The sequence below is a fragment of the Dasypus novemcinctus genome, chromosome 23 (genome assembly GCF_030445035.2).
Source record: "Dasypus novemcinctus isolate mDasNov1 chromosome 23, mDasNov1.1.hap2, whole genome shotgun sequence".
Classification (NCBI taxonomy): Eukaryota; Metazoa; Chordata; class Mammalia; order Cingulata; family Dasypodidae; genus Dasypus; species Dasypus novemcinctus.
In genome coordinates, this window is record NC_080695.1 from 1782884 (window position 1) to 1803749 (window position 20866).

At 71.8% G+C, this 20866-nt stretch overlaps 2 protein-coding genes across 2 annotated transcripts; both read right to left on the reverse strand.

Moving 5' to 3' along the window:
* Positions 1-3819: 3819 nt before the first annotated feature.
* On the reverse strand, positions 3820-14961 carry PIGQ (phosphatidylinositol glycan anchor biosynthesis class Q). The gene is given in 13 exon segments (XM_058285579.2): positions 3820-4112; positions 4937-4998; positions 6513-6627; positions 6902-6982; positions 7083-7194; positions 7594-7747; positions 7824-7950; positions 8854-8974; positions 10126-10257; positions 11601-11662; positions 11664-11935; positions 11938-12287; positions 14788-14961. Coding segments are annotated over 13 exon segments (1878 nt in total). The 5' UTR covers positions 14925-14961; the 3' UTR covers positions 3820-3959.
* A 3462-nt stretch (positions 14962-18423) lies between these two features.
* On the reverse strand, positions 18424-20621 carry PRR35 (proline rich 35). The gene is made up of 2 exons (XM_058285580.2): positions 19552-20621; positions 18424-19369 (listed from the first exon to the last, which is right to left on the reverse strand). The coding sequence occupies exons 1-2, from the start codon at positions 20619-20621 to the stop codon at positions 18751-18753; spliced, it is 1689 nt and encodes a 562-aa protein (XP_058141563.1). The 3' UTR covers positions 18424-18750.
* Positions 20622-20866: the final 245 nt, after the last annotated feature.

Sequence of the window (20866 nt, forward strand, 5' to 3'; positions counted from 1 at the left end):
CCTCCAGTAGCTCCACCTCCTCACCGAGGCCATTGGAAGCCAGTCTTCCGCCTTCACGCAACCATTGGCTCAATTGCACGTCCGTCAAGACCACTACCGCCCCGTCTCTTCCCGCAGAGCATCCCGGAGCCACCTACGACCCGCCCTCTGTACGCCGCACCACTTTTCCCTCGCCCGCCCCCGCAGCGTTACCATTGGTTACCATCGACGACTGTCCCAGACCCATTAGCTCGCTCACAGGTCCATCAAAAGCCCTGTAAGCCCGCCCCATTCACCCCCGTGCCCCGCCCCCTTTCCTGACGCTCACCAATCAGGAGCTTGAAAGTCCAGGCTTGTTTGCATACGCCCCTTTCCTCTGGCTGATCCTGGAGCGGCTGGTGGTCACGGTGAGGCGACGCGTCTGGGGCCGGCGGGACTGCACCTCCTGGCGAGCTGGGATGCCCGCCTCCGCAGGGACGCCGGAGAGGGCGGCGAGGCCTCCCCGGTGCTGCCGTGCTTGGTCGCCGCCCTCTCCGCGCGGGGGCGGGGCGCGGGGCCGGGAGGGCACGGCCAATCGGCGCTCCGGGGGTCGAGAGGCGGTACTTCCGCTCCCGGCGGCGCGGCGGCCCCTGCGGAGGCGTGGGCGCTTCGGCCCCAGGCCGCCGCTGGCTGCTCGCCTCGCCTCGGGCGAGGGGTCTGCAGATCGCAGCCCTTGGCTGTGAAGGCTTTAACGTTCAGGAGCCTTCGTGGCCTGGCCCTGGGGTAAGGCCGGGGCGTGGCGTGGGGAGGCCTGGGCTGGGAGGCTCCCTGGAGGCGGCGGCCGCCGTCGTCACGGGATGACAGGACCGAGAAGTGTGACTGGCCGGTAGACACCTGGTAGAACTGCAAATCAGGACAAGAGGAGCCCTTTCCTCCCCGTGCGTGGGCCACGGCGTGTGGGGCCCAGGGCGGGGGGCACCGCCAGCAAGCGGCCCAGCCCTCCTGGGCAGAGCGAGGACAGCCAGCAGTCCCTTGTCGCGTCCACCTGGAGGAGCCCTCGGAGACAGGTTCGCCCGCCTGGCGTGCGGAATGTCATTGCAGCGCTGCCGGCGAGGGTGGAAGCCGCGAAGTCCACTGCTGGGGAGCTTTTAAATCACCCCGCTCAGAGCCAGGAGTGGACGGGAAGGTGTAGATACCAACACGGAGATTGCCAAAGACGTTTTGGCAGCAGAAGAGGTAACCCAGTAGAAGGCCAGTGCACACCAACTAACACCAACCAATTCTAGGTCCACACGTAGACAAGCGTAACTTGTGCCTAGGGAAAGGCCTGGAAGGATGATGCCAAGGTGACATCATTATCGTTCATAATATTTGAGAATATAGTCATGTGTAACATATAGTTACAAGTAAATAACTCAAAAAGTTGAGCATTTGACCCAGCAATTCCACTCCTGAGTATATACCTAAGAGAATTGAAAACGTCTGTGAAAAAACTTGCACACAGATGTTTTAACAGCACTATTCATAATAGCCAAAAGATGGAAACAACCCAAGTGTTCATCGAATGATGAGCAGATAAAATGTGGTGTATACTCAAGGGAATCCATAAAATGGAATCAACTCTGATAAACACTGACATGGCTGAACCTCGAAAAATTATGCTGAGTTAAATAAGCCAGATACGGAAGGACAAATACTGTATGATTCCACTTTGTGAAATATCTAGAATAAGCAAATCCAGAGACACCAAAGCAGATTAGAGGTTATCGGGGGCTGAGGGAGAGAAGGGGCTTGGAACTGACTCCTAAAGGGAGTGGGATTTCTTTTGGGGGTGAAGAAAATGTACTAAAACCGATCATGGTGGAGTGGTGGTCATATGACTCAAAGTTACTAAAGATCATTGACTTGTGCTCTTGAAACCGGTGAATTGTACAATGTAAAATGTGCCTCAATAAAGCTGTTAAAAAACAAACGGTAGAATAAATGGAATATGCCGTTCAAGCTGACCCAGCTAAGGCGCCTGAGACCAGACCCCTGGAGCCCCACGGCAGTGAGAGCCAGCAAGGCCACTCAGCCCTGGGTCCACCAAGGCCTGCCCGCCAGGGCCTCTCCATACCATGCGCTCCACCCGGGTAGTGGGCACTCCCTGGCCATCAGACCAGTGTCTCCCGCGTCAGTCACTGGCCGGGCCCAGGCTGTGGCATCCCAGGAGTCCTTCAGGGACTGGCTGCCCCTGCCGGGCTGAGGGGACCTCAGGCTCTGTGGCTGCCAGGAACGGAGCAGCTGTGCAGGCGCCCTGGGACTCCTTCCAGGCCTCGCTGCCTGCGCCCCTGCCTCAGGCCGAGGGCAGCCCTCGGCTGGCCAGGCGGCCAAGGCTAGTGGCACCCCCCCGAGCACTGCTCTGGCCTTGCCCATTGCAAGCTCCCCACGAAGCTCGTGAGCAGACAGGTGGCCTGTCCTGTTTGCACATCGGGCTCGGGCTTGGGGGCTGCTGGGGCGTGGGCAGCTTTGACCTGCTCTGCTTGCATCTAGCCTCAGGCCTTGCCCTGGTCCCACGGGCTGCCAGGGGGAGGGTCACGGCAAGGCAGCAGGGCCCAGGTGGGGGGAGGATGGGGTGGCGGGCGGGAGGGGGGAGCCTGTGCCGGAGACCGAGCAGAGGCAGGGAGGGGGCCACGGGCTTGGAGGGGAGCGCCTGTGGGCAGGAGCCAGGGACAGGCCTGGCCGCTGGGACCATCCCAGCCCCCAGAGAAGCCCGAGGACCTGCGGAGGCTCCCAGCTCTGGGCCACGCCCCAGGGGTCTCCTGACAGCCTCAGGCTGGGTGGAGTGGGGTGCACACACCCAGCCCTCCCCTTGGCACGGGGTCTGGGGCTCACTGGCCGGGAGACCCAGAGCACGGCCCCCACAAGGGTTTCAGTGAGTTAGGGTCCCCGGCCCAGGGCTGGAGCTGAGGCCTCAGGGGTTCCAGGAGTTCCGGTGCAGATCCCTGCGCACATGGAGCAACACCCTGACTCCCACGTGCTGCGCCAGCTCCTTGCACGCACACTCAAACACACCTGTGGGCTCTGGCGGCTGGTGGGGAGGGCACCGGAGCAGTGCAGAGCCTGCACGCCCACCACCAGAACGCAGAGGCCCGACCGGGACGGGCCCGGGCCCCCACGAGGGTGGGTGGCTGCACCCCCAGGAGGAGACTTGTGGCCGCAGTGGTGTGACCCCAGGCGTCGGCTCCCACCCCGCCCACGCGACGATGGGAAGGCAGGGCGGGCGCACTCAGAACACGCGGCTTTATTTTCACGCAGAGAAAGGCTGAGCCCCACCCTGCCCCAGCCAGGCCCCTGCCCCGGGACCTCCCTCCAGCGTCCACCGGTCTCAGGGCCTGAGCTGCTGCCTCCCTGCGGCCCGACCCACGCGCAGTCACCTGTTTCCCTGGGAGCCCTGGGGCGCGCTGCTGCCCACACCCCACACCCGGGTCTGCAGGCTGAGCCGGCCAAGGGCCAGGACGCCCTCACGGGCTGCACCTGTGCCGGGAAGGAGCCGCTGGGGAGGGGGGTCTGGGCACGGTGGCCCCGTGGGGGCACTGGCAGGCAGGGGGCAGTGGGGCATGTGAGGGGGCACCCCAGGAGCCTGGCGTGGACCTGTCAGTGGCTTCCTCGGCAGTGTCCCCAGGAGGTGGGCACAGGGGCCAGCTCCCAGGCTGCCGGGAGGGCCGGGGACAGCTGCAGCGCAGGGCAGCAAGCGTCCTGGGAGGAGCCTCCAGGCCCACGTGACGGGCACGGCTCCCTGAAGGAGACGTCACCCCAGCTAGGCCTCGCGTGGGTGCTGCGGGGGGCGTGGAAGGATGCCCAGGGCTGGGGGCACCGCGCTCAAGGCACAGGCGGGACAGGGCAGGAGGGGGGCCTAGGCCAGCGGCGCCAGAGGTGGGCCCCAGCTGCACTGGCCGGCACCCACACCCCTTGCGCTCCGACCCCGGCACTGGGCCAGGAGAGGTGGCCCAGCCCGCGGCTCAGTGCTCCTTGTCCCCTCTCTGCCTCCAGGGGTAGACGAGCTCTCCCGAGAACAGCTTCCGGCACAGCGAGCCCCAGGAGTGCCTGGGGTGGCAGCCGCAGCTGGGGAGGCGGTAGGCGTCCACCACGCGGCCGTACGACATCGGGTTTATCTGCAGGAGCAAGGCCAGCGGTCAGGGGCAGCCGGGGCCAGCCAGCGCCTTCCGGCTGTGTGGCCGTGTCTGCAGAGCAGGGTCAGGAGCGCCAGGAAGCAGGCACAGGCTAGCCAGGTGGGGGGCCGCGGCCGGCTGTCCCGTGAGCAGGCACACCTGCGGCAGAGGCCCCCACGCTGCCCTGAGCCCGCTCTACCTGCACTCGGGCCAGCCCCGCGGGTCTGCTGGGAGGAGGGCTGCCCCCCACAGGCCCTGCCACGGGGGCGGCCCAGGCACCCCAGAACACACGCGGCTCCCGGGGTGTCTCCCAGAAACACACTGGCCTCAGCGCCTGTGTCCCCAAGACACGGGAGGCCGTCGGCAAGGGCTGCCGGGCGGTGGCACTGGGTGGGTGGGCACGCCCTGCCGCTGGGGCCTGCCAGCGACCCCTGGCTAGTCCCCGCTCACCCAGCCCCAGCAGCACACTGCGCCCAGGGCATCTGCGCAGGCCAAGAAGCCGCAGCCTGGGACGCTGGCAGATGTGCCAAGCCGGGGCCTTGCCAAGCGCTGTGGCCTGCCCAGAACACGGGCCTCGGGGCCGTGTGGCCAGAGGGCACGTGGGCAGAGCCCGGGCAGCCTGAGGGTGGCCAGGATGCCGAACCAGAGGCTCCCCGGGGCCCGGCCAGGCCTCCGCGGCCCACGCCATGGCTGGGGCCTCAGGCCCTGATAGGCCCTGGGACGAGTCCCTCCGTCCCCAGAGCCCCTCGGCTTGGCTGCACCTCGCCCTGGGACCAGCCCCCCACCCAGGGGCCCTGGACGGCTGCGTGCAACGGGCGGGCTGTCACCTGCATGAGCAGGCGGAGCGGCTTGCCAGCCTCCTGATCCAGCACGCGGAACTTCACGCCGGCTGCGAGGAGAGCGGGGTGTGCAAGGGCCCGGCAGGGCAGGGCGCCCAGGAGAGCCGCCTCCTGGAGAGCCGCCTGCCCGGCCGGGGTCGAGACCTGCCAAAACTGCCCTGGGGGACGCGGAGGTACGGGTGGGAGGCCAGGGCCCGGGTGGCCCTGCGAGGGCCACGGGCTTCCAGATGGGGCGAACAGGCACGTGCAGGGGCGTCTCTGGTCTGGGGATCCCTGGGCACAAAGGCTCGCGAGAGGAGGAACAAGCTGTCAGTGGACGAAGCAGCCCACGGCCAGCTTGGCAAGGAGGGAGGAGAGCAGCGCGGGGGCCTGCAGGGGCTGCTCTGAGGACTTCGGGGAGCTGGTGCCTCTCGCCAGCCTGGGGTGCTGAGGCCTGAGGAGCTGGGCCGGGGAGTGTGGCTGGCACTGGACAGGGCCTCTGGCGATTTTACGATCGTCCCCAGGAGCGGAGACCTGAGAGTCTCGGGGGCAGGCTGGAGGGGTCGGGGCTGGGGGTTCAGGGGTGGGAGACCCCTTCCCCAAGGGGGTGGACCCCAGAGGCTCACTGGTGGCAGTGCACGTGCCACGCCCCTCTGGCTCCAAGCTGCCTGGGAGCATGCGGCCGGCTGGGCCCAGCAGTGCCATCCACCTTGGCGCCACGGGGACAGGCGCTGGCTGTGCCAGGAACTCACGGGCTCTCTGACCTGTTCCAAGCCGCGGAGCCAGGCAGGACGACCTGCAACCCCCAGCCGCGGTCTCCCCCCCAGCCCAGCCTCCTTGGCGTGCAGTGGGGGGCCCCACCATGAGGCAGGGTCAGTGTACAAGCTCCCGGGCAGACGGACAGGGGGCGCAGAGCCCAGGGGCGCGGAGCACAGCAGGTGGCACCCGAGGGCAGACATGCTGCTGTCGTGCCTCTGGACCCCAGGGAGCGCCCCTGGGTCCTGAGCCCGGGTGGCCCCTGCCTCCGAGGCAGCCCCTGCAGCCCCCTCCCAGGCAGCCCCCTCCCAAGCAGCCCCCGCTGGCCCCTCCAAGGCAGCCCCCTCCAAAGCAGCCCCCTCCAAGGTAGCCCCCTCCCAGGCAGCCCCCGCTGGTCCCTCCAAGGCAGCCCCCTCCCAGGCAGTCCCCTCCCAGGTAGCCCCCGCTGGCCCCATCCCAGGCAGCCCCCTCCCAGGCAGCCCCCTCCCAGGCAGCCCCCGCTGGCCCCTCCAAGGCAGCCCCCTCCGAGGCAACCCCCTCCCAGGCAGTCCCCTCCCAGGAAGCCCCCGCTGGCCCCATCCCAGGCAGCCCCCTCCCAGGCAGCCCCCTCCCAGGCAGCCCCATCCCAGGCAGCCCCCTCCCAGGAAGCCCCCGCTGGCCCCATCCCAGGCAGCCCCCTCCCAGGCAGCCCCCTCCCAGGCAGCCCCCTCCGAGGCAGCCCCATCCCAGGCAGTCCCCTCCCAGGAAGCCCCCGCTGGCCCCATCCCAGGCAGCCCCCTCCCAGGCAGCCCCCTCCCAGGCAGCCCCTGCAGCCCACCCCAGCACCCACCTGCGAGCCTGTAGGGCCGGCAGAGCCGGAGGCCGACCGAGTACAGGGGCAGGGAGTTGACAAGGTCCATGAGCAGGCGGATCAGGCCCTGCACGGCCACCACCAGGAGCCGGAGCTGCGGCCAGGACGGCACTCAGGCCGGCACGGGCAGCACGCGGGCAGGCGCCAGCAGAGCCGCCGGCCTCAGGGAGACCAGGGCCCACAGGTCCCGGCGCGGGGACAGCAGTGGGGGCGGCCCGGCCGGCCCTCCCGCCAGCCATAGGCGGCATCGCGGTGTCGCCGGCCCTGCGAGCTGAGCCGGGGCCGCCTGCAGTGCCCTCCTCCCGCTGCCCGGCGCCCCCACGGCTCGCCGCCCACAGGCCCCGCCCCGGGCCCCCCGCGCCGCTCACCAGTGTGAAGACCAGGTAGTAGAGGGCCGTGGTGGGCAGCAGGAAGACCAGGACGGTGAAGAGCAGGGTCCCGATGAAGAGCTGCGGGGCGGCGCCGTCACACAGGCGCCGGGACGCTGGCCCGGGGCCCATGCCACACCCCGGGCAGGCTGGGGCCACCCCACCCACCCCCGCCGAGCACCTGGTCCAGGTCGTAGGAGCAGGAGTCCACCCGCTGGCGCAGGACGTTCCACTTCTTCCCCCGGAAGAGACGCCACAGCGAGGACAGGCCATGGATCTTCAGGTAGTACAGCCTGTGGGGCGGCGGGGTCAGGCCGGGTGGCGCTGGGGGGGTGGGCCGGGAGTGTGGGGGTGTCAAGCCAGGTGGCGCTGGGGGTGGCGGGGGCTGGCAGGCTGAGTGGTGCTGGGGGTGGCAGGGGGCGTCAAGTCGGGCAGCAGGCTGGGGGCAGCGGGGTCGCAGGCCAGGCAGCGGGCCAGGTGGCAGGCTGAGGGCAGTGGGGTTGGTGTGCTGGGTGGCAGGCTGGGGGCAGTGGGGCTGGCGTGCTGGGTGGCAGGCTGGGGGCAGCAGTGGGGCATTGGGCCGGGCGGCGGGCTGGGGGTGGCAGGGCTGGGGACATGGGGGGGCATGGGGGGCGTCAGGCTGGGCTGCGGGCTGGGGCTGGCGGGGCCGCAGGCCGGGTGGTGGGGCACACCTGGCGCCGTAGACGTAGAAGCAGTAGATGTGGAAGGTGAGCAGCGCGACGATGTCGGACAGCAGGGCCAGGGCGACCGTCAGGCCCAGGCAGGCCGAGAGGCCCACGTGCCACAGGATCCGCTCGATGAAGGGGGACGTGAGGTGGACGTAGCCTGGAGGGGCGGGCTGGTGAGGCCACCCTGCCCTGCCCGGGGGCCGGCCCCTCGCCCCCTGGGACGGCGCACTCACTGATCCACAGGTGGAGGTGGTACAGGAAGAAGCGGCCGAGCACCTGGTCCAGCGCCCGGTTCATCTTGAGCCCAGCAGGCGCGCCCATCAGCCACTGCAGCAGGCGCTGGAGCTCCTCGGCCACGCGCTGCGGCGACAGGGGCCGTCAGAGGCGCCAGGGCCGCGCTGCTCAGGGCGCTGCGCCCCGCCCCCGCCTCCCCCAGCCGCCCGAGCCTGTCTTTGTAAACAGAGCCCTTCAGTATCCAGAGAGAAGCCTGGCGGCAGGAAGGAGCTTTTGCTTTTGAGTCAACTTTGGTATTTCTGAGCAGTTTTGCCAAAGGAGGGAGCTGGGGGAGGCACGAGCGGAGCGCGGGGAGCCTGCCCAGGTGGCTGGCCCGTCTCCCCTCCACTCCGAGGCACGCACGGCAACCGGCCGCAGCGCCCACCCCTGCCCCAGGTCCTGCAGCCGAGAGCAGCCCAGGTGCTGAGGGCAGTGGGCCAAGGCAGGGCCGGTGGGGACCACCCAGCCAGGCCCCCGCCCTCAGCCAAGAGGCCGCCCGCCCGGCCGGGGGGTGGGGGCCAAGGGGCCTGGGGGCTGGAGGAGGAGGGGAGGCAGCCCCCGGGGGCCGGCCAACGGGGGCGGGGAGTTCAGGAGTGTGGACAAGGCTCCGCAGGGAGCCTCCCCCGGGCGCCGAGCACAGCTGTGGGCACACCCTGTGCACACGGAAGGATCGAGACGCTGACCCCACGGGGGCTCGAGCCCAGGGCCAGCTGCCCCCAGAGAGGCTCAGGGACACTGGACCTGGGGCAGCGTCCAGACACTGCCCCCCCCCGCCAGGGCAGGTGAAGGCCCAGGGGCCAGGGCATGGCCCAGGCTGGGGGGCGGGCGAGAGCCTCCCGCCCCCAGGATCTTCTCAGGGTCAGAGCTGGATGACCGTGACTCCGAGGGGGACGGCTGACCAGGGCGCACGGTCGTGACCGGCCGAGGGGACCCTGTCCGAGGTGAGGAGGTAGGGGCAGTGGGGGCTGAGTGTGGGGCTGGGCCACTCACGTCAGCCACAGGGATGAGGGCGTCGGCCAGCTGCCCGGTGCGGTCCTTCCCATGCAGCCAGGACAGTAGCATGAGGCCAAGGGCCACGTCCAGCAGCACGGACACAAGCACGTTGGCCTTCCTGCGGGACCGGGTGTGCGAATGAGCATGGGTGGCGGGGAAGGGGCTGCCCGGGGGAAGGGGCGGCCGTGGGGAAGGGGCGGCCGTGGGGAAGGGGCTGCCCGGGGGAAGGGGCTGCCCGGGGGAAGGGGCTGCCGCGGGGAAGGGGCTGCCCAGGGGAAGGGGCTGCCCGGGGGAAGGGGTGGCCGTGGGGAAGGGGCTGCCCGGGGGAAGGGGCGGCCATGGGGAAGGGGCGGCAGCAGGGAAGGGGCTGCCCAGGGGAAGGGGCGGCTGTGGGGAAGGGGCTGCCGCGGGGAAGGGGCTGCCGCGGGGAAGGGGTGGCCGCGGGGAAGGGGCTGCCGTGGGGAAGGGGCTGCCGTGGGGAAGGGGTGGCCGTGGGGAAGGGGCTGCCCGGGGGAAGGGGCAGCCATGGGGAAGGGGCGGCGGCGGGGAAGGGGCTGCCCGGGGGGAAGGGGCGGCCGTGGGGAAGGGGCGGCCACGGGGAAGGGGCTGCCTGCCGCGGGGAAGGGGTGGCCTCGGGGAAGGGGCTGCCGCGGGGAAGGGGTGGCCGTGGGGAAGGGGCTGCCCGGGGGAAGGGGTGGCCGTGGGGAAGGGGCGGCCGTGGGGAAGGGGCTGCCGTGGGGAAGGGGCTGCCCGGGGGAAGGGGTGGCTGTGGGGAAGGGGCTGCCCGGGGGAAGGGGCGGCCGTGGGGAAGGGGCTGCCCGGGGGAAGGGGTGGCTGTGGGGAAGGGACTGCCCGGGGGAAGGGGCGGCCACAGGGAAGGGGCTGCCGTGGGGAAGGGGCGGCCGTGGGGAAGGGGCGGCCACGGGGAAGGGGCTGCTGTGGGGAAGGGGTGGCCGCGGGGAAGGGGCTGCCGTGGGGAAGGGGCTGCCGCGGGGAAGGGGTGGCTGTGGGGAAGGGGCTGCCGTGGGGAAGGGGCGGCAGGGGGGAAGGGGCTGCCCGGGGGGAAGGGGCTGCCCGGGGGAAGGGGCGGCCACGGGGAAGGGGCGGCCACGGGGAAGGGGCTGCGTGGGGAAGGGGCTGCCCGGGGGAAGGGGTGGCCGTGGGAAAGGGGCTGCCGTGGGGAAGGGGCAGCCATGGGGAAGGGGCGGCCACGGGGAAGGGGCTGCCCGGGGAAGGTGCGGCCCGGCGCCCCGGGTCGCAGCCTCTGACCTCATCTGCTGGGCGGGGCTCCCTGCCTTCTGGGTGCTGAAGACGAGCGTGAGGTGCTCCAGGCGGTGCGCCAGCTGCTCGCACGTGGACAGCTTGCTCCAGATGAGCGTCAGCGGCCAGAGCTTCAGCAGCCTGCGTGGGCCAGGGTGCCACGGCACGTCAGCGTCACCGTCTCCGGCCAGGACCCTCTCGCCCGAGCACAGGGAGGGGGCCTGGGGGCTCAGCCTGACAACCCGGGGGGCTCCAACAGGGCAGGACACCCCGACTCGGCCAGGCAGGAAAAGGGGAGCACTCAGGGCCCCCCCTTCTGGCATCAGCTCAAAGCGGTGGACCCCCAAGCACTCACCGCCCACCCACCCGGCTCCCACCCAGTGCCGAGACTGTGTTCCAGACAACAGGTACAGCCCGGCCCGTGCTCCCCAGCGCCCACCCAGCGCCCAGCACTGCCCAGTGCCACCCCACCCATCCAGCGCCCAGCACTCCCCACTGCCCCCGCCCACCCAGTGCCCACCCAGTGCCTAGCACTCCCCACAGCCCCTGCCCACCCAGCTCCCCGCACTCCCCAGCACCTGCCCTACCTGACAGCCCAGCAGGGGTTCCTCTCAAGGCAGGAGAGGGGAAAGGCCACCCAGCTCGGGTGCTCGGAGCCCCTGCTGGGGGCGCATGTGCAGAGGGCCCACAAGCAAGCGCAGGTCAGACCCCTGGGGGGGCCGAGCCCCCAGCCCAGCTGCAGGGACCCTCGCCCCCTGCCCCCACGCCAGCCAAGCAGAGGGCAGCCTTCCTGCACGGCTCCCCAAGTGCACCTCGCACAGGGAAAATCTGGGGCCCAGGCCTCTCGCCGACGCCCCCCACAGCTCGAGGCACTGCCAGCTCTGGGCTGCAGGGCTGTCCAGGACCCAACAGGGGACAGCCAGGCCATGCCCCTCGCTGGAGCACCACCGGGGGCGACCACCGGGGGCAGCCTCTGTCCAGGGCCGCCCACCCCCCAAGCCTTCTGGGCAGTGGGCCAGGACACCCGGTCACCCCCGTCCCTCAGGAGGCGCTGGAGCCCCTCCCAGGGCCGGGCGTGTCCAGGATAGGGCCCTCCTCATCCGTGGGCAGATGGTGGAGCAGCGGGCGGGCCTGGGGGCCTCGGGAGGACAGACAGCACCAGGGTGGGGAGAGCTCAGGCCAGGGCAGCAGGAGGGGAAACGGCCTGCTCTGCGCCCATCTCCTCCTCCCTCGGGGTCCCGAGCCAGTGGAGCCCACCCCGTACCCCAGGCTGGCGGGTGCCGCGCCATCGCTGCTGCCGCCCAGGAGCCCTACGGAGGCCAGCGCCACACGTGGCCTCGGTCCCCCGGAGGAGGTCGGGGCACGAGCCCAGCCTGGGTCAAGGACCCGGGGTGGGGGCAGCGGGGGCGGGCGCCTGCCCTCCAGGACCCCCGGGCCCCTTCGCGGCCCCTCCCTGTCCCCGCGCGCACCCGCGAGGCACCCACCGGCAGGCGCCGACGGCCGAGATGAGCGACAGCAGCCAGGAGAGCAGCAGGCAGACGGGCCCCGGCGGCCTGCTTCGCCAGCTCCACCAGGAGGCTGGCCTCCACGCCCTCCGACTGCCAGTGGCTCAGGCGCACCGGCCCCCCGTCGAACCTGTCGCTGCGGAAAAGCGCCTCGCTGCGGGCCACGGTGTCGAACACGGCCGCCAGGCCCCCCACACTGCCCGCCGCGTCCCCGGCCTGGCGGTCGGGCGGGGCCGCAGGCGGGTGCAGCTGGGACAGCAGCACCTGGCGCTGGTCGTAGAAGACGAGCATGACCTGGTCTCGCGGGGGGCAGGCGCCTGCCGGTGGACGGCCTTACAGCGCCAGCCCCGGCTGCCCCGCTCGTGGCAGAGCTGCAGCCAGGGCTCGTGCGGGAAGAGGGCGCCCAGGCCCTCCAGGAAGCGGCCCAGGCCCTCCTCGGGCTCTGGCCAGCGGTGGCTCCAGGTGCCCAGCACGGCCACGGCCACGCGGCTGGCGCGCTGCACCCGCGCGAGCAGCTCCTTGACCTGTGCGGGGATGAAGGGGAAGTGCGCGACCGCCAGCACCACGGCGCTGCCCTGCTCCGGCACCCACCGTCCGACCAGCAGGCCGCTGTCCGCGGAGGCGCAGCACGTGGGGAAGAAAGCCTTGAGCGCCATGCCGGGGCCCCTGCAAGAGAGCGGGTGGTCAGCGTCGGGCCGGGGCCGGGGGCCCTGCAAGAGAGTGGGCGGTCAGCGCTGGGCCAGGCCGAGGGCACGGGGCTGCGGGGGCGCGGGGCCGGGGGGCGCGGGGCCGGGGGCCCTGCAAGAGAGTGGGGCGGGTCGGCGCCGGGCTGGGGCCGGGGGCGCGGGGCCGGGGGTGCGGGGGGGGTGGGGGGGGGGTGCGGCCCCAGCCCTGGCTGCTGTGGACCGGGGCAGCCCGGCGGCAGGCCCCAGGCGAGGCCAGAGGGGAGGGCTGGCTGGGGATCAGGGAACGCAGGCCTCGGGGCCGAGCACAGTTTTCCGTTTCGTTTCCAGGAACCAGATTAGGGTTTTGAATGCGCAGCCCGTGGGGAGAAGGACCTCACTGACAACTGAAGGCGCCCAGTTAAAACATGAAGGAGCCGCGAAGGGGCTGGCCGAGTAAAGGGGCACTTAAAACGGGGCCAGCAGAGGGAGGGGCAGACCCTCGCTCGCTGCTGGGGGCCCGGGCACTGGTGCGGGCAGCTCGCTTGGCTGCGCCCCTCACGGTCACCCCGGGGGACGCCAGGGCGGGGCCTCCACCTCTGAGAGGAGGACGCCCCTCTGCCCGCAGCACTCGGGGAGCAGGGGCAGCTCCCGCCGGGCTTGTACCCGGCCCTGACCCTCCACTCACCCCAGGAGGCCCAGCGGCCCAAGAGCAGGTCCTAAGCCATGTGGGCAGATCTGGACCTGGGGGCAGCAAGCCCTCGGGTCCCCCGAGAAAGCAGGAAGCACGCCCGAGCCTTCCCAAGAGGTCTGCCTCCACTAGAGGGGGAACCTGTCGTCCTGGTCACTCACTACCTCGCCGTGAGCTTTCAGCAGCAAGAAGGTCCCAAGCAGCTGCGACCTCTGAATTCTCAGGGACCTCCAGCCTTTTCTTCCCTGTGCTCTCAGGAAGTCCCTCCAGCAAGGACAGGGCTGTCCCTTTCCCGCCTGAGGCCCTCCCCCGACAGGGCCTGCCAAGGCTGGAGGAACTCGCCCTGGCACAGTGGCCAGGGCCGCCGGTGCCCACACCTGCCTGGGCCAAGCGTCTTCTCAGGCACCGACTGCCCCCACCTCACCTGGCCAGGGGACAGCGCACCCACCTCAGCGGCCCCCGCATCGGAGCCAACACCCGGGAAAGAGACCCAGCCCCCAGCGCCCCTGGCTTTCGAGTCCCAGCACCTGCTAGGCCCGACGAGGAGCAGAGGGACACACGTCGAGGGGTGACACCAAGGAGGTGACCTCCGTGAGGGCGGGAGGGCGCTGGGAGGGGCCCCCCACGGACACAAGCCCTGTGGCTCGCCCCAGCACGTATGCTCCGCTCCCCTGCAGGGAGCTCAGGCCAGGGGCGTTGGCCGCTGTGGGGGGCCTGCGGGGGCGCCCAGGCACAGAAGGGCAGAGATGGGTGAGTGTGGCAGGAACCTGGAGGCCTGGTGCAGCCCTGGGCAAGCGGCCGTCAAAGGCGCCCTGGGGCGAGCTCTCTTTCCAGCCCCGTGCAGAGCCTGCCGGCTCCTGCCGGCCGCCTCCTGGGGCCCCTGGTGAGCACCAGAGCACTTCGCCCATAAGCAGGCCCAGGGTGACCTCTGCAGGGCCAGTGACCGCCATGGAGAGCCTCTGGGTGTTGGCCCGTCAGGACATGCCAGGCCGAACTCCACCTTCCGAGGAGCTAACGAAAACTACCCTGGCGAGAAGCACAGCTGGTGTGCGCCAGGGGAGGCGGTCACAAGGTGTGCTGGTTTCAAAGTCAGAGGGCACACAGCCGGTCTGTGCTCTTTCTCTAAGTAAATTATGCTTCATGTAGAAAGTGGGTCTGAGAAACAAAAAACTTTTCCTATCTAAGGCAGAAGGATTTCTGGAGGGCAGAGGTTGATTTCTTAGGGACAGTGAGTGAGAATTCTGAACACATCAGGGCTCAAAGCACAGGCTGCTCAGGCAGCCAGAAAAAGGTGAAGGAGGAGGTGATGGCGAGCACAGGGGTGCGGGGGTCAGGACGTGCTGTGACATTCCTTCCTGCCAGCATCATCATTTTAAAAATATCCACGTCCCAATCTCTGCTCTCACGCGGCGGTGGGGCGGGCAGCGGGACGCCTCAGGACCCGGGGGTTGGAAGGTGGCGCTTCCCGGGCACCGGGCCGCAGGCGCCCGGGAGGCCTCGGGCCGCGCTCCGCGGACGCGGGGGTGGAAAGGCCCCCGCCCCAGGCCCGAGCTGCACCTGCCCCGCGTCCCTGCGCGAGCCGCCCCCAGGCCGGGCCCGGCGAGGCCGCGAGCCCCGCGCGCCCGCCGCCCGCTCCCGCCCGCGCGCGCCCCCGCCGGCCTCGCCGCGCTGCCCCCGCGGGGCCCGGGGCGCCTCCCGCGCCCGCTCGGCCGGGCCGGGGCGCAGGGCCAGGCCCCCCCCGCCGGGCGCCCGCCGCGGGGAGGGGCGAGGCCCGGGGGGCCGAGGGCGGGGTTCCGCGCGCGCGCCTGCTCACCGGCTGCTCCGCGGGGCCGCGCGCTCGGGCGGCGGGGCCGGCGGGGGGTGGGGGCCCGCGAGGGGCGGAGCCGGGGGGGCGTCGGCGCGCGCGGCCCCCAGCCCCGCCGCCGCCGCGCCGCGGGACACCAGCCCCATTTCCGCCCGCTCCGGCGTTGCCGCGCGACGGTCCCTTCCCCAAAGGCGCCCGGGCCGCCCGCCCGCCCCGCTCCTGCGTTCCGCGCTGTCCCGCCCGCCCGCGCCTCCCGGCGCGCCCCGCGCGGCCCGGCTGCCCCACCCCGGGGCGCGGCCCCCCCGCCCTCCCGCGCTCCCCTCTGACCCCCTGCGCGCCGCACCGACGGGACAGCCCCGAGAAAGGAGGCGAGCTGAGGGGCGCCGCGGCACCCAGCAGAGCGGCCCGGGGGATCCCACCGCACCTTGCCCCGACTCCCAGGGTGAAGGGACACCCCCAGGCCCTGTGTGGGGTCCCAGAGGGACCCGCCCCCCCCAGCTGGCCCCCTCCCACCCTGCTCTCCGACAGGGTCCGCCCCAGGGTGGGGTGAGGGGGGAAGGTTGGACCTCGGGGGCCTGCCCAGAGGTGGCGGCCCTGGGGGCTGTTAGGAGGCCTGTTGGCATTTATTGAGTCCCTACTGCATGCACTGCCTCACAGTGCATCGTTTGGCCCAGGGTTGGGACAGTCGGGGGTCCCCAGAGGCCCCGAGGTCCCGGCAACAGGCCGGAGCCGAGAATCCTCCAGTCCCTCTCTGGACCCCTCCCTGAGGCTGGGAGCCTGAGTGGCCCCAGACTCAGCCTGACCACCCGGCCCTCTCAGGCCTTGCCCCCGGCTGCGAAATGGGAGGACAGGGCTGGCGCCACGGGCTTCCCTCAAGCAGCAGGACGACTCTCAGGAACCGGCCCCCGAGCTCGAGTGCTTGGTCCCCATTTATCAAGGTTCTGACAGGCTAGGAGGTGGGGAGGGGTCCCTGTGGGGGTGGAAGGGGGGCCCTGGGGCTCCCAGGTCAGGTGTGCACCACCCCCAGGCCCTCCACTCTGACCCCCCCTTTACCTCCGCTGCTCCCAGGAAAGCTGCTCCAGGCTCTGCCCCGGGGTGCCTCTGGGGCTGGGGCCCCCGGGGGCCACACCCGCGCCCGAAGCTGCCCGGCCCACCGCGCCCTGCCGGCTGCCTCCGCCTGATTAGGGGCTGGGTGCGAGCTGGCCGCTGGCCCGAGGCCCCAGAGGCCTCTGCGGGGGCCCCCGAGCCTGAGTGGACCCGAAGCCGGGGGGTGTGGGCTGGGAGTGCCCCTGCGGGCCAGGGGAGGCCCGGCAGGTGGCCGTGGAGGGAGGATGAGGGCCGCGTGCAGCGAGACGAGGACCTGGAGCCCCAGGCCTTCCTCCCGCGGCAGTGCGGGGCCGGACCCACCTCTGTGGCCATCCAGGCCCCTCACATCAGGCAGATAGGCGTCCTGGCCCGCGGAGCCACCTGGCACTGCTGCCCTCTGCGGTGAGCACATGCCCCTGAAGGGGTGCCCCTGAAGGAGTGCCCCGTCAGGGCCCCCAGGGCGCCCAGGAACTGCAGGGCTCAGCCACACAGCCGCAGCTCCCTGCACCCCACGCTCACAGCCAGGCTCCGCGCCCGCCCAGCAGGGGCCTTGCAGGTCCCACGTCACCTTGGGGGCCGGGGTCTCGAAGGCAGGGCCTGGGGGGCAGCAGCGCACGGCCACCTAGCACGCAGTTCGTCATTAGGGGGTGGCAGAGGGCATCCACTGTGGCCCGGCCCTCGCCCAGGCGGCGTGCGGGGGGGCATGGGCACACAGTCGCTGACCGCCACGAGCCCCGCAGTGGCACGTCCTGCGGCCGTGCGCGTCGGGGCAGGCAGCAGACGGAGCGGCCCCCCAGGTCCAGCACGTGCACGCGAGACAACGCCCCCACAGTCAGGAAGAACAGGTACCCGGGAGTAGTGCAGGCCCCAGGCCCCCAGCGGCCCCAGTGGGCACAGGAACTCGCCCCGGCAGCCAGGGCTGCCGGGAGCCGGCAGAGCCTCAGGGGCCGTCCAGCACGAGGGCGGCCAGTGTGGGGGGGGGGACGGGGGCCTCGGGCTCAGTGCCACCAAGCGCCAGGCCCGGCAGGACCAACATGGGCGCAGCAGCCTCTGCTCAGCACCCTCCAGGGCCAGCGCCCCCCGCTTTACAGGTGAGGAAACTGAGGCACAGAGGGAGCCTGAGTGGAGGTCAGTCTTGCTGCGGCCGGTTCCCGGGTCCCCGCCGCTCTGCAGGATCCTGCACTTCCAGACGCGCTCCACTGCGGGTTCTGCCTCCGGGCCCGGCACGCGCTCTCGGGCACTGTGGTGTGCCCTGGGTGGGGGCGGGAGGGGCTGACAGGGTGCCGAGGTGCTCAGACACACCTGCCTTCAGGCAGAGCAGGTGGCCCGAGCCCCTGCCCGTCACCCTGCCTGGGCCTCTCACCTGCCCCTACCTGACCGGGTCTCCCACCTGGGCAGATCTCAGGTGGAAGCTGCAGCCGCTGTGGTTGGAAACTGGAGGCAGGAGGAGCCGTCAGCCCCTGGCCGCCCGGGGAGGGGAAGGCCACGGCCACGGCCATGGCCACGGCCAAGCCCAGGAACCTCCGTGAGACGCACACGTCCCGCGATGCCGCCTCCCCTGCCCGTGGCGGCTGCCCCTCTGCAGAGACCCCGGCCCGTCCGCAGCACGCCACGACTTTGCTCGCGGCTTGTGACCCAGGAGGCAGCTCCGGCCTGGTCCTGGCAGGACCACCAGGGCCTCGGGGGCTCAAGGACTCCAGGCAAGGGCATGGAAAGAGCTGTGCCCCCCCCCAACACCCACCCCTGGGTCACCTGCCGTGCTCAGGGTCCTGGGTACCCCACGGGTGCCTGCTTCTGTGGTGCTGGGGGGCAGCCCCGCGGTCTCCAGTCTGCATCTGTGCAGGCCACATGGGTGCCCACTGGGGACCCCTGGCCCCCCAGGGCAGTGGGATATTGGGGAGCCAGACACGTGGGGGTCCTGAGGAGCCCGGGACAGTGAGTTCACCTTAGACTTGGGTCCCGGGGACTCGCCTGGCACCCCCCAACCCCACCTGCAGCCCCCACCTCCCCCGAGGACGCCTGATCACCCCAGGCTGCGGCCCTCACCCCCTGGCCGGGCCCACGGCCTCCGGCGCCCCGAAAGGCCCCGATGCTATCAGGCTACTGGGCGGGTTAATGGGGCGGACCCTGTCCTGCGCCGACCGGCCCGGCCCCAGCTCAGGGCACCGCGCGCAGATCCCAGGCCCGCTGAGGGGAATTCGGGGCCACGGGCCCTGGGGCCACCCTGGGTGGGCACAGAGGGCATGGCCCTGCCCGGGGAGGGAGACGATTAGCTGTTGGGGGCCCCCGGCGCCCCTCCTCCCCCCTACCCGCAGCGGGGGAGGGAGGCAGCGAGCTGTAACGGCCGCCGATGGCTGTCGCGGCCAGCACGGCCGGAGGGGCTGGCCTGGGCCCAGCGGAGGCCACCAGCTCAGCACGGGGGACGTGGTCTCCCCTTGGGGTGTGGCTTTCAGGCCGCCCTGTCGGACGTGGGGCTGGCGCGTCCCTTGGCCTCCGCCACCCCCAGACCCCGCAGCCCTGCCCCACACCTGCCCTTCCCCCCTGCTGGGAGCCCCCCTTTCCCCCCAGATGTCTGCAGGGCAGGTAGCGTGAGCGCGGGTGGGCTTGGGCAGGGGGTCGTCCCCTCCTGGGGGCGTCGGGGGGCGAGGCTGGGCGGCAAAGGAAGGAGAAGGGCATGTTTCAAGGTGGTTTCTATTTAACCCCACAACCGTGATCCACGAATACCCGCAGCCCGGCGTGGGCGGGGGGTGGCTGCATGCGGAGGTGGCTGAGGGCCAGGCCAGCTGGGGGCCGGAGGGGGCGGGGCCCGCTGGGCAGGTGGGGGCCCCAGGAGAAGGGACAGCGTCGAAGGGGACAGTGGGCGGCAGGGGGACACCCAGGGCTGCGTCAGACCTCGGCACCCCTGGGGCTCTGCAGGCCGGGCACGGCTTCAGGGGTCCCGGGGCCCCCAGCCCCGCCCAGGGAGGCCCAGCCGCCGCCAGGCAGGACATCTTCGGGGGGCTGGGGAGGGGGCCCTGGGGGCAGGAGGCAGAGCGGGGTGCCCGGGGGGGGCCCGCTGGAGTCGGCCTCACACTTGGTGGTGTGGCCGGGGAAGGGCTCGGGAGCCGCGGAGCACGGCGCCTCGGGGGGCCCGGGCCGCCCCCAGCCCGGCACCTCAGGCCCCCGGGGGGGCGCCCGCTTCACGGAGAGGTCGAGCGGCGTGTCTGGCGGCCGCACGGCCTGCTCCAGCGCCTGGTGGATGGTCAGCAGCTCCTGGCGGATCCGGCCCAGCTGCTCGCGCAGCGGCCGTGGGGCCAGGCCCCGGGCAGGCGCCAGCTGTCCCAGGCGCTGCTCTGCCCTGGCGCAGTCACCCAGGGCTTGGATCACGTCCTCGCTCACGCACCCGGGGCTGCCAGGCACTGGGCCACACGGCTGCCGGGGGAGGGGGTCGGGGGGCCCCAGAGTCTCGGGGTCGCCCGGCTCCTTGTTCTCAGGCCAGAGCGTCGCAGAGGGGCCGGCCGGCCGGCTGGGGGTGAGGGGTCTGGTCAGGAAGGCGCCATCCCCCACAGCTCCTCCCTCTGCCCACCTGGCACCCCAAAGCCCGGAGGGAAGGGGCTTGAGGGACTCGAGGACCCCAGAGACAGCCCGGCCGCCTGTCCAGCGCGGTCCCCCACCCCAACCCCCCAAATCGGGACCCCCTGCACCCACCTGCTCCGGGAACCCCACTTGGCCGTGCCGCAGGGGCCCTTCAGGAACTCCAGCCCGCTTCCCGGGGGCGGCTTCCTCTTCGGGTGGCCCTGGGCGGCCTGCTCCAGCTCCTTGCGCTGCCCTGGGTCCCCGGGGGTGCCACAGGGCCAGGACGCCCCTGCCCTGGCTGCAGGCGCCATCAGCAGCCCCAGGGCCCGAGCCCCGGGAGGCCCCTTGGGGGGCGGGGGGCGCTTGGCTGAGGCGGCCCTTCCTGCCGCCAGCCCCAGGGTGTGCTCCAGGAGCAGCGGGCAGTAGAGGCGGGGGGCCGGGGCCGGGTGCTCGGGCGCCTGCGGGGCGGGGGGTAGCAGGGGGCCAGCCGAGGCCAGGAAGGGCAGGTGGGCCGTGGTGGCCAGCGAGGGCCCCAGGTAGGAGAGAAGCCCGGGGCTGAGTGGGCAGCCGAGGCCCAGCAGGGACAGGTGGAGGCTCCGGGGCTCGGGGAGCTCACCCGGGGCGGGGGGCGGGTAGCAGGGGACGGTGCCCTCTGGGCCCACTGCGGCCGTGTCCACCACAGCCACGCTCCTTGGGCCCCCGCCGGGCCCCGGCTTCCACGGCTCGGCCGGGAGACTGCCAGGGCCCGGCTCTTTCTGGGAGGTCCCGGCTGGGGGCTGCAGCATCCCCCCCGGGGACCCCTCGGGCCCTGGCTGGGGACCCCCGGCCCGGAGGCACAGGGAAAAGATGCTGGAGGCCACGACATCAGGGGCGGCAGGGGGCTGCGCCTCCAGGGACTGGCCGCGGTGGGGCCCGGGGCGGGCGGGGCCGTCGGGGGTGGGCGCGCGGGGCTGGGGCGCAGGGGGGGTGCGGCGGCACGCCCAGTCGGGGGAGTCGAGCAGCAGCGAGCGGGAGTCCTTGCAGAGGCTGTACTTCATGTGGTTGTACAGGTGCGACTTCTCCAGGCAGGTGAAGGGGCACTGGAAGCACTTGTAGTTGTACGGCTTGCCCCACGGCCGCGGGATGTAGTGCGGTTTCTTGGGCTTCCGCGCCCGCGCCCGCACCCCGGCGCCCGCGCGGCACGAGCCCGCCTCGCCGGACATGGCAGCCACCTGCAGGCGGGGCCGGGGTCAGCGCCGACCCCGCGGCCTGACCCCCAGCTTTGCCCCCGGCTCCGGCGCTTGCTGCCAGCCCCTGCCCCCCGCCCACACCCACCCAGGGTTGCCAAACAGAGCGAGTGGAGGACGCCGCCCATGAAATCTGACATTCGGACAACAAGGAGCCTGTCTCTAAGATGAGAATGGGCTGTGCGCTATTTTGAACAAATGCTAACAAATTATTTGTCATT

Bases quoted from the DNA above. Each gene is read 5' to 3' on its own strand.
- PRR35 (XM_058285580.2), bottom strand. From the start codon at position 20,621: ATGTCCGGCGAGGCGGGCTCGTGCCGCGCGGGCGCCGGGGTGCGGGCG. The intron at 19,370-19,551 runs GTGGGTGCAGGG...CCTCACCCCCAG, and splicing joins AAGTGGGGTTCCCGGAGCAG to CCGGCCGGCCGGCCCCTCTG.